Source organism: Vidua chalybeata, chromosome 5 (assembly GCF_026979565.1).
Source record: "Vidua chalybeata isolate OUT-0048 chromosome 5, bVidCha1 merged haplotype, whole genome shotgun sequence".
Taxonomy (NCBI): Eukaryota; Metazoa; Chordata; class Aves; order Passeriformes; family Viduidae; genus Vidua; species Vidua chalybeata.
Window position 1 is genome coordinate 274,089 of NC_071534.1, and position 17,902 is coordinate 291,990.

At 42.1% G+C, this 17,902-nt stretch overlaps 1 protein-coding gene across 8 annotated transcripts in view; it reads left to right on the plus strand.

The window, feature by feature from the left end:
• The window catches only part of CALD1 (caldesmon 1), a 227,403-nt gene that overhangs the window by 136,284 nt on the left and 73,217 nt on the right, over positions 1-17,902 (plus strand). For 7 of the 8 annotated variants that reach the window (XM_053943508.1, XM_053943511.1, XM_053943505.1 and 4 more), the window contains one exon: positions 7,806-7,917. In XM_053943508.1, the coding sequence (XP_053799483.1) occupies positions 7,847-7,917 (71 nt within the window). In that variant the 5' untranslated portion in view covers positions 7,806-7,846. Of the gene's footprint in view, positions 1-7,002; positions 7,117-7,805; positions 7,918-17,902 lie in introns of those variants that run through there. The other variant, XM_053943507.1, reaches the window with a different exon arrangement.

Below are 17,902 nucleotides of genomic sequence, written 5' to 3' on the forward strand. Positions count from 1 at the left end.
TGCCAGCAGCTTCCAGCTCTGTCGTGTTTCTTCCTTCTTCTGCTAATGGGAAATGATAGACAAATGAAATGTCACAGGGATCAGGGGTGGGACAAGTACATGCAAATCCAAATGTCAAGAGAAAGCTCTGCCTGGCCCTTAAGTCAATGTGCAGTAGAGGAAAGGAGAGGAAGGAAGCAGGAGGAGTGGAAATGGCAGTCAGCCTGCCTAAGGGAGTAAAGATAAATGGGGACTTTTCACTGCAACTGACTGGCTGTGAGATGACAGCTCCTGCTGCTGCAGCAGCCCAATGTTTGCTGACACCTCTGGGACAGTGCAGCTCTGCAGCGCTCCTGCCCCAGGGCTGAATTAATCATGGATATAAGAAATGGACCAGCCATGGATCTTTTAGTTGCAGAACCCTCATGCCTTAGGATTTTAGCCTGTATATTTTTCATATATTTGTAATTCAGGAATTCTCTAGTGTATAAGTCTAAACTCCATATAGAGTGTTAGCTCCTGTCTTCCCATTTTGGTCAGATACAACAATTCCTCTCTAGGCCTGGGAATCACAGACACCTCACTGTCTCAGGCCTGAGAAATGTAAACAAAAGTGAGTTGGAGGCAGGAAGCAAACTTGGGGTAAATTACTTCATATTGCTTCATTACTTCATTGAAGCTGTAATTGGAAGATTAACCTCCAATATGCAAATGGACCAAACTTATAAAAGTAGGAAAACCTGTTATCTGTTATCCATTTTTGGGTGTAGCCCCTGTGTGGGCTTTGTCTACCCTAAGGGTACCTGAAGGCCCTTCAGTAAATATAACCACTTTTTGTTCCCTTAATTTTGTCTGGCCTCTGTTTTTAGGTAGTCCTGAAAAGGCATCAACCCAAGGAGTAAACCGTGGCAGGAACAAAGTCCTATAAAAAGCTGCCTGTCAGCATTTTCCTGTGGCTCTGTAGCAGCGGGAGCTGTCACAGGGCCTGGCACCTTCAGGAACATTTGTGATGTATGCTTTGGTAGCCTGTGCTGGAGGCAGGGCTGGTGAAACCTGTTCAGCACCTACTGCAGTTGAGGGCCTGGGCCATGGCCTGGTCCTGTGGGCCATCACTAATTTGCAAACCACCACCTGGGAATCTCTATTCTATGTCATCACTGCAGATTTTTGCTCAGGATGCCACCTGGGCAAAAATCTGCAGTGATTACATAGAATGGTGTAATTCTATGTAATCACTGTTCTCTAATCTATTCATCAGGTTTGCAAATACCCCACCAGTGTACATGAGCTTTTTTCACTCCCATGAAATACGAGATGGAAAATGTACTTCATACCAAAAGCAGAGCTTTTAACAGATAGGGGGGGGGGTGTTTGATTTCCTCGTTGAAATTCTTTGTAATTGACTGTCTTCTTCTCATAAAGTCAGTTGTTTGGAAATATACATGTAGCTGGAAGTGAAATGTTTGAAGAACTGAAAGAGGGACCTTGAGAAAACACCAAAGTTTGATTTTCTTATGCTTAGGTTGGTTTGCCATTGATGAATTGCCCTTGGAAGTCCTAAGAAGCATGGTCAGATGAAACAAGGAACAGCTACATTGGAATAAAACTGTCTTCATGTGACCTAGTATATTTATCTTGCCTCAAATCCCAAATGAGCTATTCTGTTTGGGAAGGAATAAAGCTGCTTGATACGGGTTTGTGGGTATGTGTGTATATATATGTATATGTACAAGAGTTTATTTTCTGCAGTCAACACGAATACTTGGCCAAATTTACAGAAACAATTGCAGATGTGGTTTTGCATGAAAGGAACATTGAAAATGAATTTATGGAGCCTTGCTGTTGGTAATATATGATTCCAGTGATAGTTAACATCTTGGACTAAAGAAGGAGCATGCATGAGGTGTGACAAAGGAGAAATCAATCCTTTGAACTCCACCTTTTGATTTCAATGAAGTCATGCCTGTTTCTGAAAGACCTGAGTGGCACTGAATGCTTCTAAAGCAGAATTAATAGGGGAGAAATGAAAATAATTTCCAAATGATTTCTGACAGGTCTTAATAAAAAACACATTTATTTGTTTTGACTGACGATTAAAGAGCTCTAATTCTCCCAGATATTGCAGTAGGATGCTTGTCATACCTGCTTTCACAGGTGCCAGATTAAACAAGTCACATTTAGACAATGAGTGTTGCTTGCTGAGTTGCTTTTAGCTTCAAAAGGGGCAATGAAGAGGTTATGTTTTCACTTCTGAGGTGGAGGAAGTAGAAAGAAAAGGCAATGGTAGTCTTAGGGATACTGTACATGTCATGGCATTTAGCCAGCTAATGTGAAATATCCTTTATGCTTCTCACTGACCAGTCCTTTGCTGACATTTGGAAGGTCCATGCTTTGACACCAGGGCTTTGAGCCACCTGAGGTGGACACAAATGGGAAAATGGGACACTTGGATTAATGGGGTGCAAGTCACAAAGCTGCATGCAGTCTTGGTTTAAGTCAAAATTTAATGAGAAATTTGATGGTTTTGGTGGTAGTATTAAGAAAAATAAAGAAGGCATTGACAGCAATAACTTCTGTCACCACCTGATCCTGCAGTGAGGACAGGTCAGAGGACAGTCAAATGTTTAGTTGCGAGCATGTGGGAAATCTTTGTGTAGCTGGACTTGGAAGGGTCCTGAAATTTCTACCAGCTCCTGCTGAACTGGGATTCTGCAGCAGTGCAGGATGGGCCTGTGCTGGTAGCCCACTTTATTCACCAGCCTGAGAGGTTGTAGGGCTCAGAAAGGAACGAGACACACCTGAGGCACAGCATGCAGTAGTCTTGAGAAACGATGGGAAATTCAGCGGATTTCTCTTGTTACAAAGAAACTTAGGCCAAATCCCCTTGCTTCCCTTCAGGTGAATGAGGAAAATTGGGAAATTTGCTGTTGTACTTAGAGAGAAATAAGATGGAATGTGCTTGTGTGATGTGGTCACCAGGCATGGCCAGCACAGAGCCTCATGCTGATGCCTTGTGGAGGTTGACCTGGAACAGAGACTGGATGGAGTTAAAGAATAAAGCAGGGATTTTTTAAAAGGCCTCAATGGATCTACCTTGGGCAGCACCAGAGCCCAGCCAGGGCTGCACCCAAGAGGAACCAAAATGGTCCCAAAATGCACGAGCGCTCCCGGGGGCTCTCACTGGGATCAGCTCTGCTCCATTTGCACCTTGCAGTTCATTGTCCCATTCCAGCTTTAGCCCAGGCACTCCCATCCTGCTTGTTTTTCTCTCTCCAGCCCACGCTGTTTGTGCTCCTGGGCCTGAGCTTTGGATCATTTGTCCTTGGTGCCCAGCTGGAGAAGGAGTTGTTTTGTCTCCCTGCTCTGTGCAGAGAGCTCAGCATCCCCTGATGTGAAGCTCAGAATGACACACTAAAGCAGCACAGAATCTGAAAAATATAAAAGCTAAAACCTGAGGCATCAATGCAATACAGGGCCGTGTCATGTCAGGGAATATGCTTTTGTTTGAAGTTTCTTGGCTCAGCCAGGTTGAAGCTGGTGTAGAAGTTCAGCCTAAACATCACATCTGGGAGCTCCTGCAGTGTAATGGAAAGGTGACTGGGAGGTCTTGAAAGACATTTCTTGTTAAAGACCTGAGTAGTAGTTTGCATTTTGCTTGCTGCCAGACTGGGTCCTCTTTTTTTAAGACCCCCTGGATGCTGAGTTGTCACTGAAACCAGCGCTGGCAATAGGGTGAGGACAGTGTTAAATCTGAGCCAGAGCAGGAGGTTACTTTGCTCTCCATACTGGATTATACAATTATTATGGTAGTGTGTGTATTTCTACTCAGCCAATTTGTTATTTGCTTTCAAAAAGCACATTTCACCAAGAACTAGTAAAATATTTGTCACATATTTGCAATTACTGTGTGCTTTCCTCCGATTTTCTACCTGGATGAAAGCTTGAAGAAAGAAGACAAAATTTTCAAAGTCTCTCACGGAATGAGACATAAAGGGGAGTGGGATTTTCATGTGTGTGCTTTGTTCTGGGAGGGATTAAATGTGGCTGAAATAAGTACTTTTTAGCATGACAATGAAAAACTCAACAAATTTTAGCAATAAACCATAGTCAGCTGAAGATCAAAGGCATTATGTGAGGTGCAGAGAGGGAGGGAGGGACTGGTATTGCTTTTGAAGAGAGGGATTTTTTGAGGGAGAGATGACATTTTCAGGGCACATGCTTTGCTGTGATTCTGGTTCAACCAACGTGGCAATGTAGGTAAATTCTTCCACAGGTCCCTCTTTTGAACCTGGTGGTGGAAAACCCCCACAAGTTTACTTCAGATTATTTCAGTGGTGTAAAAGCTGAAAAGATGCTGAGGGTCTTGTTTGAAGTAGAAACAACAAAATGGTAAGTGGTGGACCTTTTCACGCTGTAAGAATAGCCCACATTCCAGTAATTTGCACATAGGTGTGGATGCCAGGGGAATAGAACTGGTCAAATAATTTCAGACATCCACATTTATTCAATAAATATATATATTTATGCTTCTTTAAAATTTATTGCTGTCTTCTAGGTGAATTAGATGAAAAACATACCTGGAAATAGTTTTGGGGAAAAAAATTGAGATATCAAAATATTTTCCATTTTAATTTGAACCCCCAAAATTTTATATTTAAAATAAAACTAGGGAATTTTTCTTTTTGAGGTTGAATGAAACATTGCTTTTGAAACAGTTTTCTTGGGATAGTTTTCCTCTTTTCAGAAAATAGAACTTTTTTGGTTTGACACCAAGTTATTAAAAATAAGTGTTCCAGGAAAACAAATATGCATTCAAAGAGTAGAAAAAGAAAATGTCTTTGCACACCTTGAAAGGTCATGCAGAGAGATGTTTTCCCAAGTGGCTTTGAAGGCAGGCCCTGGAGGGGAGCTGAGTGGAGTGTTACATTTTGTCCCAGGATGTTTTTACTCATGAATAATTTTAATCTTACAAAAAGAAGCATTAAAATATGTACACTCCAAAAAATGGCTCGTAAGAACCACTTCTAATAATTGGTACCTACATCAATAGGTAAAGCAATTTTTTGAGTCTTCTGAGAATCTTAGATTTTATACTATGTATAAAAAATGTGCATTATATTATATACTGCATATTTTTGTGGAAACAGGAGGAATTTTTAGGTGTTATGGTCAAGTGGTTCTCAGAGGCTGAAAGACAGCTTCTCATTTCTGGGGAGACAGTGAACAGCACTGAGTAGTTGACTTCTTCAAGTGAACCTTCTGGCTGATGACTCCTTTTCTTGCACTAATATGGCTTTGCTAGCTAAAGGTTAAACTGTTGACCTGAACTCCATTTCCGAAGTGGCTTCCTGATTTTTGAGAGAGAGATTTGGATTGCAAGCCTTCTGAATGCCATGCAGTGGCTGTGCCTCAGTCCATTGAGACACTACACTGGGATAAACCCTTGACATCCATCCATCATCCATCCATCATCCATCCATCTGATCTTCATTGCACGACAGAAGAGTATCCTGAGGATGGGGAAAATTTGCTGCATCAGGGAACTCCTTATCACTGCTGGGCAATCTCCCCAATGCTCCTGGGAAGGAAAAGAGGGGAGGAAGAACAGAAATAGTTCTGGGTTGTTGTTATTATCCTCCTCAGACTTCCTCAGTGAGGAAGAGCTCGAGCTTTCAGAGATGGGAGGTGGTGCTGAGGACCACGTAGAACAGTGGAGGATGGGCTGGGATATTTGGAGAGGGCATGGGGGTAATGTTGGCGCACAGAGCCTCGAGCAGCCCAAAAGGAAAGAGTGTGCCTTCAGAGGTGGAGAGAGGGATGTGCCTGGCTGGCTAGGAGGTGACGAAGGTGCACATAAATCAGATATCAAAGCATGTCTGCTTTGGGGAGGCGAAGCAGGAAAAAGCTTTGGGATTCTTGTTTCTAGCATGTGAGCTGATATCCTTACAGCCAACGCTTTGTTTAAATCCCTGATGGTGACTGTGCTCCGCAGACTAAATGCCTGGTACAGTCTTAGTTCCTGAGGACGCTGTCATTGTACAGAAACCCACGGTGTGCTGCTTTGAACTTGTTCTGTAGTGTGCCATTCCTCCTTTGATCAGCCCTGCAACTCACAGGTCCTTCAGTAAAGAAACTGGGGCCAGATTTAGCTGCACATGTGGGCTGAGATGGAAACACTTCTTGGGAGAAAATGGAAGATTTGCTGTTCTGGGTTCTTCAAGGGGTACCTGGTGGTAAGAGTAAACACAAGATTGGCAAAAAACCTTGTTACAAATTGCTTTTTAGATACATAGTCTAACTGAATTTAATAAAAAGGTAAGCAGCAGCAATTGCTGTGTCTCTATCAGATTTGCAAAATTAATTTTTCCCTTGAATCTCCACAAAAAAGCCCCAGACAAATGCGAGGAAAATCACATCAACAACATCAAAATTTTAAATCCCCCAATCTGGGAACAATTCAAAACGAACAATACCCCCAGGGAAAGTAAACTAATAAAATAACCTTCACAACACCCCTGTCCTCAGCAGTGTTTCAATCCAAAAAAGGGGGCAGGAAAAGCTCCAAATTCCCTGAAGCCACGCAAGGCTTTGCTAGTGCCAGTGATTTTATGGGGAGGGCACTTGGCCGTTGCCCCGGCGGGCAGGACCATAAATAGAGCCACGAGACAGATCTCCATCCGCAAACAGAGCGCTCCAAATAACGCCCAAATGCACCTTGGCTTCGTTTGCCTCCTGCTGCCAGCAGCCCCTGAGGCACCTTTGGAAGTTCTGGCGCGGTGGCTTTCCCTGCGGCGGGCCGGGCTGGGAAGCGTGGTTTTTGGGGGGGACGTGGGGGGTGGAAATGCTGGGATTGCAGAGGAAGCTGAGGCCTCCAGCCCTGCACAGGAAGCAATCTTAGAGCAGGCCTTAAATGCCAGATTCCAGGCAGAGTTTAACTAACCACTGACAGCTCTGTAAACAAAGCAGGGACAAAAAGAGAACAGCTTTCCCTTTTCTGGTAGTCATTTTTGGTTTGGGGGCTGCAGGGGAATTCTGTAATAGTCGGCTTGATGGGATATAAACCGAGGCTGGAAAGGCTTTGTATATGAAGAACTGTAAAGGGGAAAATACTTCATGGACTAAATCATAAAGAAGAAGGTAGGGCATGGGCAAAATGCGCGGATTCAACTACCAAAAAAAAAATATTGCTACTCTTTGTTCTTTGAGCAGGATTTGTACGTAGTTTGACTTCCCCTGGGTGGCAGTGGCTTATTTTTCTTGTTTCTCTTTTTGTAATCTTTTTTCTTTCCCCCCCCTCCTTTTTTCTTTTTCTTTCTCCTCTCATTTTCTCTTCACTTTCTTTTTTCTGCATTTCTGAAGGAGGGGGTGGGAACAGCTGGACAGGGACTAACTTTTGCAGAGCTTTTAATTATCTGTGCAGCTAAAGAAAATAAGAACTCTCTTGTGCAGTGCTTTTATTGGTTGTGGTGAAAAATTGGAAGCTTAAAGTTAAAAATCCTGCTGAATTGTTGCTTTTTGTTATTGGAATAGACCTGTGATGTTACAAATAGCTAGTCTGTGGCTAGCAGATGTATACAGTCCTTAACTTGAAGCATGTTGATTTAATTTTAACTAGGAAACTAAACACAGGCACGGGCTATGTTTATCCTACAAGACATTTCATTAATCTTATTTGTCTCAACAATACTGAGGAAGTTGAGTTTTTTGATGGAAAAAGAAAATAGTTACAGCGAAGCTAAAACAGCAAAACAAAACTAAATGGACTCAGTCGGTTAGATGCATCCCTTGTGCTTTCACTCTCATCTAAGTGATCATCTCCTTTTTAGATTTGGATCTTCCCAGAGCTTGGAACGCTTAAACACCCACCATGGATGACTTTGAACGCCGCAGAGAACTCAGGAGGCAAAAGCGTGAGGAAATGCGCCTGGAAGCAGAGAGGTGAGTTACTACATCTGGAAAATGGTGCTGGGGCTGGCCTTTGATTAGCAGTGGCTATGAGAATTTCTGCCTGAAGTTCCAGAGAGTCCTTGTGCTAACAATGTGTGCCAAAACCCAGCTTTAGCTAATGTTGTGGGGTTGTATTGTCTAATTTCCTTACACTGCTGTAAATTGGCTGCTGTAAACTGGCTTCTAGTTATTTTGCTACATGGATAAATGTAGACAGCAAAGGTGGTGGAATATGGCCACGTGAAATCATAGAAAGGAAAGCTCATCCTCACATGCTGTGTGAGTGCTGTGCAGAAGGCATTGTGTTTGCCAGATATTTATATATCAGACATTATATATATTAAAGATAAAGTTATAAGATATAAATTGAAAGCTGGGATACACTTGGTATATGTAGTATAGCATATGTGTGAATTGGCTGCCATTACTGTGCAGCTGCTGTTGTGTTTGTACTGCCTGTTGCTTTTTATTCACTTACAGTCTCTTTATGTGGGCAACACACAAATGCTGGCCAGCAGCATTTGCTGTCAGTTGTCACAGATTTGCTTTGGTGAAATGAGAGCAGAATTTGATGTGGGTATGATGATGTCAATTTATGAAAGAAATACCATGAAAATACTGGCAATGACATTTCATTAACTAAACCCATTTTACACTTGTACAGTTCAGTTTGCTTTAATGAAATTTCATGATTTACACTGGTGTAAGCAGGGAGAAGGGCTCAATTTATTTTTGAAATGTCTTCAGTGATAAAAAGATTTGATTTTGCTTATTAACACTGCATTGATTTTAAAAAAATGAGGCTAGGTTTAAGCACATTTTGTTCTCATTTTTGTACTTAATTCTAAGAGGGACTTAATTTTCATTCCTCCTTCTTTGAGCAAAGCTGTTAAAGGAAAGGCCTTAGGGTTTGTTGGGAATAGAGGCCTTGGGTGGTCTGTGGAGGATCTTAGGGGTTGTAACTCCCTGTGGGAGTTTCTGTAGAAAAATGCCACTTGAGTTCTCTTTGAAGACCTCCAGGCTGTTGTTTAGGATTCAGAGGCTGTGGGGTGACCTGGGCATCAGCCAGGTGGTATGGCTGGTTTGGGCAGGCAGGGACAGCCCCAGGGGTTGGGGATAGTGGGCTCTGCCCTTGCCATCCCTGGAGCTGAAATCCAGGGTGTCCCGTGTATCCCATCCTGCTAATGCAAAGTGGTTTTTCCATGTCTGGGGTGTTTTGTTGGGGTTTAGTGTTGTGCTTTCATAGAGGAGGGTAGCTTGGTGGCATCCTGGCCAGAGGAGAAGGGCTTGGGCCTGTGTCCCTTTTCCTCCCTAATCACTGCAGATGTGCTCCATGCCCTTTCCCACACAGTTGAGGGCTTTCAACAATAAATTACTGTACACTAAATCTTGCTGTACTCCCTTTGCTGCTGCCAGCTTCAAGCATTCAAGTACAATGAGTCAGACCTCTTAAAAGTCACAAGACTGCTTTAAAAATCCCAAGATCTTAAAAATAATTTGGTCTGGCCTTTTTATTTGTGATTTGCCTTAACAATAACAGATCCGGATTCTCAAGTTTGGATGTGACTCTGGGAGCTGGGACCTCCCAAATCCTGCCCCAGTGAGGGCAAAGTGGGGCAGGAGCTGAGCTGAGCATCTGCCCCCACTGCAGTGCTCAAACAGAGGGAAAGGCAGCAGCATCGGGGCAGTCATTAACAAATGAATATGTGATGCTGCATTGGTTTTGGCGAATTCAGATTTTTAGGGATTTGGGGATCATCTTCACCTTTAATAATATGACAACAGCATGTTCACATGTCATAAGCTGCAGAAATCTGCTTGCCAGATTTGCCTCTGAACACTTTCAGGTGTTTTATGAAGTGGATTGTAGAGTCCTAAAGCACAGCATGGAGGCTGGAAATGTTCCTTCATAAGCTCTGAGCAGAGTCCATTTCCCCAGCCTTCCCATCAGTGGGCTGCAGCCTTGCTGTGGGGAATCCAGCAAGAATTTCTGCTGGGAGATGGAGAGATGGTTCTGTGTGGGCTTTAACATACTTGCCAGGTCTCCCATATACTGTTTAGGCTTCTCTGAGTAGAACAGTAAAGCCAGAAATGCCAGCGGCCATACCCATCAGCAGTGCTGTAACTCAGCACTTTGCTGTTTCCTGGGTTAAACCTATATTGGAAGCCTGTCTTTCTAGCTGGATGCCTGTGCCCAAGAAAGACTGAGGGGTGAAAATGTATCAGCATGGACTCCTGTACCATATGCCCAAGAGAGAGTGGCTTGATGTTAGCATGCCCTCACGAGAGCCCGAGGCTGTGTTAGGATTGGTGAGGACACACGAGCTGTCACGTTCCCAAGTGTCTGTGATGCTGGAGCCACTGATGTCCAGCTATTTAATCTTTGGAGAAGCTCAGTGTCAGTTCAGTCCTTGAGTCTGGTGTTAGGCTTTGTGTTTTGGGGCTTTTTTCCATTAGAAATCTGTTGGAAATGACACTTTGTTGTGCTGTGTAGCCCTGGCACTCTGGGTTCATATGCTTAGAACCTCTGGGTTCATATGCTTAGGATCCTGAGGACTCATTTTGTCTTTTGAAGACCAACATTGCATTTCACCCCTGGTACATGCTGTGGTTAGTAATTCATGCAGCGGCAACTCAGATAAAAAGTGTCACCAACTCAAAAACAAAGTGGTTTTTTTTGCATTTTAAGTTCTTATAATTTCAAGGTATTCCAGACATTCTGGATTCCCCACACAGGCTCACTGTGCCCACCCAGAAATGTTGTCCAGACATATTTTTTTTTTTTTTTACTATTTATATTTGTCTGGATCTCTGGAGGCCTATCAACGTGTTTGGAGCAGCACAGCAGATCTGTCTGGGAGGCATGTTTCCAACAGCAGACATATGGGACTTTGTCCAGCTTTCTCCCAGGCTGTCAGATTTATTGCATGTGCTCAGCCTGGCGGGGATCCAGCAGCTCAGGTACCTCAGGGGGGAAGGAGACTTTTCAGGCACAGCCTGGGAAACCCAGGACAAAGTATGGCAGTGTTAACTTGTGCCCATCTGGCAGTGTTCTGCATCAGGTGTGTACTGGTCAGGGAAAAAGGAAAACCTTCAGCTGTTGGGGTGATGGGATGTGCTACATCTTTAATTGCTCTGTGGCAAAGCCAAGGCTTTGTCCTGCTCCCCAGGGGCAGGGCAGCAGCTCAGGGACTCCTGTGCATGGGCTTTATAAAGCCCTGAGGTACCAGACTGGAGCCAGTGGGAAACTTTGCACTGATTTCAGTGGCCTTTGGATTAAGCCCTACCTGAGTTATTCTAGCCAGTTGATTTATTAGGCAGTGGCAGCCCTGAAAGAGCTGGGTGAAGGCTTTGCCTTCCCAGCCACAGGGTACATTCTGTGCTGGAGTGTCAGGGCTGGCACAAAAGTGAGCTGCTCATAACTGACAGGAACAATCCCATGTGGAATTGGAGCACAGGGGACTGGCTTCTTTCAGCAAGGGAAAAAAACAAATACCACCTGCTGCTTTCTGCCTCTTCCTAGGCAGTAAAAGATGTTCTCTTGAACAAAACCATCAGGCTTTGTCATTTTGGTGTTGTAACTGATGGTAGAAGAATTTAGCTTGGAGCTGGGAAGAGTTTGTGTCTGCAGGGGTGGTGCTTTCTGAGTATCTTGCTGGTCCACTTCAGTCTGCTGCAGCTGCACTGAAAAATTGAGGTGAAATACTTATTGAAATGACAATGGACCTACTTTCCTTGACTTCAGCATAACTGAGAGCAAAAATGCGCCCCTTGAATGCTCTAAAGAATATTTCTCAGGTTAATTTATTTAGCACTTAAGCCTCAAATTTACAGGTGGCTGACTTGCCATTGTACCAGCAATGAATTTTCACTTCTACTTTGTGATTGTTGTTTTGTTTGTATTTGGTGTTTAGTTTTTTGTTTTTTGTTTTTTTTTTTTTAAATTATACTAGGAAGCTGATCCAATTTGCTCCATTGTCACATCATCACTACTGCAGACTTCAGGAAGGTCTCAGGGTCAGTGTCAGACTGGCCTCCATTTAGCTGAAGCTTAACTTTGAATCTGAACCAGAGTTTTGCCCTGTGTCATGCTCTTCCCTAAGGGATTGTAGATCATATCATGGGGAAGGAGAGATGCTGGTCATCCTGTTGTGAAAATATGGCAAAGAGAAGGGGCTAACTAGATCCGTTACTATTACTAGTTATTTATTTACTAATAATTATTACTAGTAATTACTATTACTAAATTCACCCTAAAAAAGGTTATGTGAGTAGGACATAGAGAAAACTATTGCCTCAAAGCTGTTTGGTTCTTGATAGCATTAATTTCTAAAGGCAGTGGTTAAAGATTTCTTTATTTAAAAAAAAAAAAAAAGATCCTGCAGGTTAGGGATGGCAGCTGCCTGCAGGAGGCTAAAAATCTCCTGGGTTAGTAAATTGTTTAATGAAACTTCTGCTAAAACAAGACACGTGGTTATTCCCAACTTGGTACAACTGAAAAAGAAGTCAAGTGAATTTCAGTTCGGATCCATGAAGGTGTGTAGAGAACCAGAAAGACATTTCATGTGCTTTTTGCCATTCCTGTTGAGCCTGTTGTAGCTCTGGTAGCACGCAAAGGACTGTTTCACCAGGTTAAGAAGGGCAAAGCAGCAGGGTACATCTTTGCAGGACAATCAGAAGCACGTTTCTTATCTTCTGGAGAGGTTAACACTGGACACATTTGTGTCCGTAGCATCTTAATGCTTCTGGAGAGCAAGGAAGTGCCATCTTTGTCAGCCACAGAAAGTAAAAATTGTCCTCCTCCTGTCCAGGACAGTGAGGGTAAGCATGTGTCCATGCCAGACCAATGCTGAATGACCACAAATAACTTTTGAAGCTGTTTTTTGTTCCTGCAGTGGAGTTATCCCTGGTATGGGGTGTAGGTTAGTGAGAAAATGTTAAACAGAGTTCAGAGTTTAGGAATTACACAAAAATGGTTCCTTTCTGGTTTCTCTTTTCTTGAAACACTAGGAGTTGCCCATTTCTTGTTCTCAAGTGTCTGGTTATGTTTTTATGAAGAGTTTTCAGAGATTATGCTTCAATTCAGGTTCGTGTTGAGGAAAGGAGAATATGATCTTAATACAAGTTTTCAAGGAGTGCATGTTTGAACATAAGAGAAGCTGGCTGCATATGTGTTCCATGTAATTTCCCAGTGTTCATGTTTTATTTCAGAATTGAATTTCCCCAAAAGTTAAGCCTCTGTCCTTCTAAGGGCTGTGATCCTGTCTATTCCAAACCTCTTTTGCTACTAGAAAAACAAACAAACAAACAAACAAAAAAACTACAGTGGTTTTATTTCTCCATGAACTTCATATATCCTGAAGTTGCAAATATTTTGGGGATTTCTGTTTGTCTTTCTGTAAAATACTCACTTTTTGCTAGAGCCAAGACATGACACCTTCTGCCCAGGAGTTAAATATCGAGGCACTGAATAAATAAGATTAGAGATGCGTGAGAGTTGAGAACAAATTGAAGCAGAGTGCTCCAGCTGTTAACCTGTCTTCACAGCTGCCTGGAATTCCAGGACTGACAGGACATATTTGGATTGTTGAGGTGGGTTTGGCCTTTCACACTGAATCTCTGTTGTGCGATTTTTGGAGTTCATTCTTAACCCAGGCAGAAAAGCATGACCTAGGAGCTCCTTAAAACCTTCTCTACTGTACTCACTCTCAAATGAGAGTGGATACTAAACAAATTTTTGCTATTGCAGCATTTCAAATGCTCTTGAGGAAATAACCAAAAGCTGTATGGAAAGCTCAGTAGAATTTAGCAGCTAATTTTTGTGTTTATCAGATTGCATTTTCTTTCAAATGCAAGAGAAGTGCTTCATAAAAGCAGCTTTGTTCTTCCAGAGAGCTAGACATACAGAGTATAGACTTCACTGAGCTGAACCCACTGCAATTCCTAAGCAGACAACAAAATCAGCTCCTTAGTATCTGATATAATAATCCAGATTATGGATTATAGTATGTTAAAATCACTCTGTAATCTGGGTACTATGGGTACTGTACCAGCCAAGCTTTTAGGAGGACAGCTCCAATCTAGCACCCAGACAGTTGGCAAAATGCCCCATCTTTCATCTCTTGGAAACGCCATCGAATTTTGGAAATGATTGGGTGAAAAGAGTCACCTCCAATCCTGTAACCAGGTAACCCACCTACTGCCAGTGGAAAACCTGCCCTTTGTTTCCTACCATGAATTTATTAGCTTTAACTGGACTGATGTCCTTCATGATCTGGATCTTATTTAAATATCTAATAAATACAGGCATGGAGAAACAGATTTTTGTGCTTATTTTTGATAATTCTGGCAAGCATGCCTGCTTGAAACAGCACCATGCGAGAAGCAATATAACATGGAATTTTATCATGATTTTCAGGATTTGACCAAAACATGGTACTGCACAAAGAAAACAGTGAGTCTGAAGAAACGTAGCTGATATAGTGCAAATAAGTGTCAATGGCTTTCCTGACATGTTTATGTTGAAAAATTACATCTATTTGGTATCTTAGATGCAAATTGGCAGTATGCAGTCTGTTAAGCCAGGGCAGACTGCAGCACTTTTGCATCTCTGTCATTGTCCCTTGAAACATAAGTCATATTTGCCACCAGAATTTTCTCGTACAAAACACTTCAGATACTTGAAATGCAAAAAGGCTGTGTTAGGTGAACATTGGCCTAAGGTTGTGAAGGCACAGAGCCTTCAAATTTCCTGTGCCATTCACAGCAGGGCACGTAGCCTACCTTCTGTTAACGCCACGTGGCAGAGACCAAAGGCATTGTTCTAAAATGACTCAGAGTAAAAAATGGTTCTGTTCTTGGTCCCTGGTCTACTTCTGTCAGACTCTTAGGCAGGGAAATCTCTATATTTCTTCCTAGACAATAAGTATGTAGCTGAGCTCTCAGCTGCTTAGTCGTTTTCCATGTGCCTGATATCCACAATTAGTGCAAGTGGCAGAGTTAATTTAATTCTTTGTATAAAGCATTGTCAAGCCATAGGATTATGTTTACCTCATCAGACAAATGCATGTGCTTACAAATGAGTGGGCTGAAAAATCTACATTAACCCTTCTTTTGACTAAATAAGGCCATATATTTAATAGTGATGCTTGGCAACAAATTTCATTTAGTTTAAAGAAAAGCAAAGGGAATACTGTGTTCTTCCCATACAAAAGAAGCTGATGGTTGAACATCCCTGTGTCTTAGGAAAAGTTTTAAAGAATACTCTTCAGGCAAATATGTTTGATATATTTACCTCCAGTAACATACTCTCTAGGCTGCATATGTGTGTTGCAAGGGTCTGGACAGAAGAAGAACTAATGTCAACCTTTAAAACTGCAAATTTGCAGACTTGGAATGGTATCTCTTAGTTATTATATTTAAATGTCTTCTTCTAAGAGAACAAGAACATTGTTGAACTAATTGCTTAATTATGTTACTGTTCTTCAGGGCATTATGGGCTCAGAATGGTAGAAATTATCAGACATGAGAGAAATTGCAGTTATTGCCGAGATGTAAGAGTCTTTAAGGAATGACATGAAAATAAATTTAGCCAGAGTATTTCTAGGAGCATCTGCTTCTCGGTGTGAGTTTGCATTTTATTAACGTCTTTATAATGTAATATCTGAAATTAAACCAGAGGATCAGAAGATGAGATTTCCCCTTAAAAAGCTGAGGCCAATTGTTTTGCAGGGATAATAGATAAAATGAAGTCAAATGCTAACAAGTTTTACACACGAATAAGCAGAGTTATGTAAACGCTATCAGATTGCTGGCAGCCTGGGCAAAGCCATCCCTTCAGAGCTCAGTTCAAAGAACCACAGAGGAAAAATGGGATTTGCAAATGAAACCCCAAACTGATTTCAACTTGCAGAAGCATCTCATTTGGTCAATTAGCTTCTGCATTTTGGCTTTGTGCCTTTAAACAAGTTTTTAATTACTGAAGATAAATATTTATAAGCGGCTTTATTTCTCTCATCGTAACCTACTTATTAGCTCATGCTAAACGAGGAAAACCCCTCTTGCCAGCAGACTGTGCTTGCATGATCAAGGTCTTTCATAGCATGAAGGAACTCATCAGGTGGCTGTGCTTCTTGGGCAAATTAATTCATCAGCACACAGCTCAGGAAATATTCCCGGCCAGAAATAAGGTCAGTGGGCACCTAGACCTTCAGAAAGGAGTCTGGTGACAGCACAGTCCCCAGGAACGCTGGCACGGAACCTGACCAGAGGCTCAGGTCAGCACAACAATACAGCTACAGATCAGGAGGAGTAGTGGTTGTGTTGGTGCTGCAGCTTAGCCCTTCTCTTCCTGGGAAGCAGCTAGGGTGATGGGAAGTGGAAAACTAAGCAGGATGCTTTTTTTTTTTTTTTTTTTTTTTTTTTTTTTTTTTTTTTTTTTTTTATTGGAAAGTATAAACCAGTGGGTAGTATGTGACAGTTAAAGGTTAGCTTCATGTCGGTTGACATTAAGGAAATATAAATAGATGCTGTTTTGCTCCTTTTTATGTCAAAACTTGCTGGTTGGTCCAAATAAACTTGCTTATTAATAGTCTTTGCTAGATAGCCTTGAATAAAAGGCCATCAAGTTTGTCATGCTGACATAGAAAATCAAGGGAAGGCTGCAACTCAACAGCAAGTTGTGACTATCTTTTGATTTGGGATTTTGTCTTTTGGGTTTTTTCCTCTAACATTTTTCTAAAAACATGCCTCAGTTTCCTTTAAGGTAGGCTGTGACCCATTTTCAATGCAGACATAATTTAAGCAGACAGCAAGGACTGCTCTAGCAGAGGTTATCTTCTAGGTGGACTGGGTTCTTGTGCTGAGACCAGAAGAGGTGCTCTAAACTGGTACCTAAAAGCAGAGCTTCTTCAAAGGTTTGGTTAAGTTACTGCTCCATACTCCTACTTCCCTCTTCCAGCTTGAGACCACATTTTGGTGTAGGCAACATTTTGGTATATGGATTGATTAATTGAATTGAGCAAGTACTCCCTTCTTAGTGAGACCTCTTCAACCTGATGCATACATATCATAGCAAATTTTGAAGTCAATTAAGTGCACAGAGTGGAAAGAAACCAAATCACCTTGACTCGATTTACTGCTTGTCAGCTGAGCCTCTCTCAAGGCAGGACTTACTGTGAAGCAGCACAGTGGGAGGGTAAGTACAGTCACATTTGCTCTGGGAGGTTTGCACAGATTTAATGCACTGGGTTTCAAACCAGGTTTGAGGTAGTTTTCTGCTATTTCTGTGCACAAGCAAGGACTCTGTAGCTGTGATGCACTTCTAAAGTCACTGAGAACATAGGCAGTTGTGTGTTCACAAGACACATCTTCCTACCACAAGACAGGCCCCTGTGTGTAATTGCTTAATTTGGAGAAGTATTTATTTGAGGCTGGGAGGTTGTTTTTGAGCAGAATTCCAATGAGCAGACAGTGTTAACAGGAGCAAGCTGGTTTCATTTATAACACTGTCAGCCCTCTAGTGATAGGGAGATCAGATACTCAGTGTATCAGTCCTGGGAATTTCTGAAAGGCAGTGTTATAATTACAATGGTGAGAAAGATAGAGGGCTGAAGTTGGCTCCAGAGTAGAATGCTTACTTAATATAAAGAATGAAACTATTTCCATCTGTGTTTTTTAGCAGAGAAAAGAAATATGGTGGTATAAATGACTTCAAATGAAATGGACCTTTTGGGAACAGGGAAAAACAACACACAGGAAACCTCACAAATTTGTTTTTGATCTTCACCTGAATTCCAAAACTGTTACTCAAAACTTAGCCATCAGATTTTCACAGAAAAGCTTACAGCTGGGATGTGAGACACCACAAAAGGCTGCCTCTATGCCTCCCATTTTCAGTGCTATCATCTCCTTAGAGGACCAGAGCACAGCAGAGACTGGAGAAGAAAGCCCTTTCTATAATCCATTTACAGAAGGT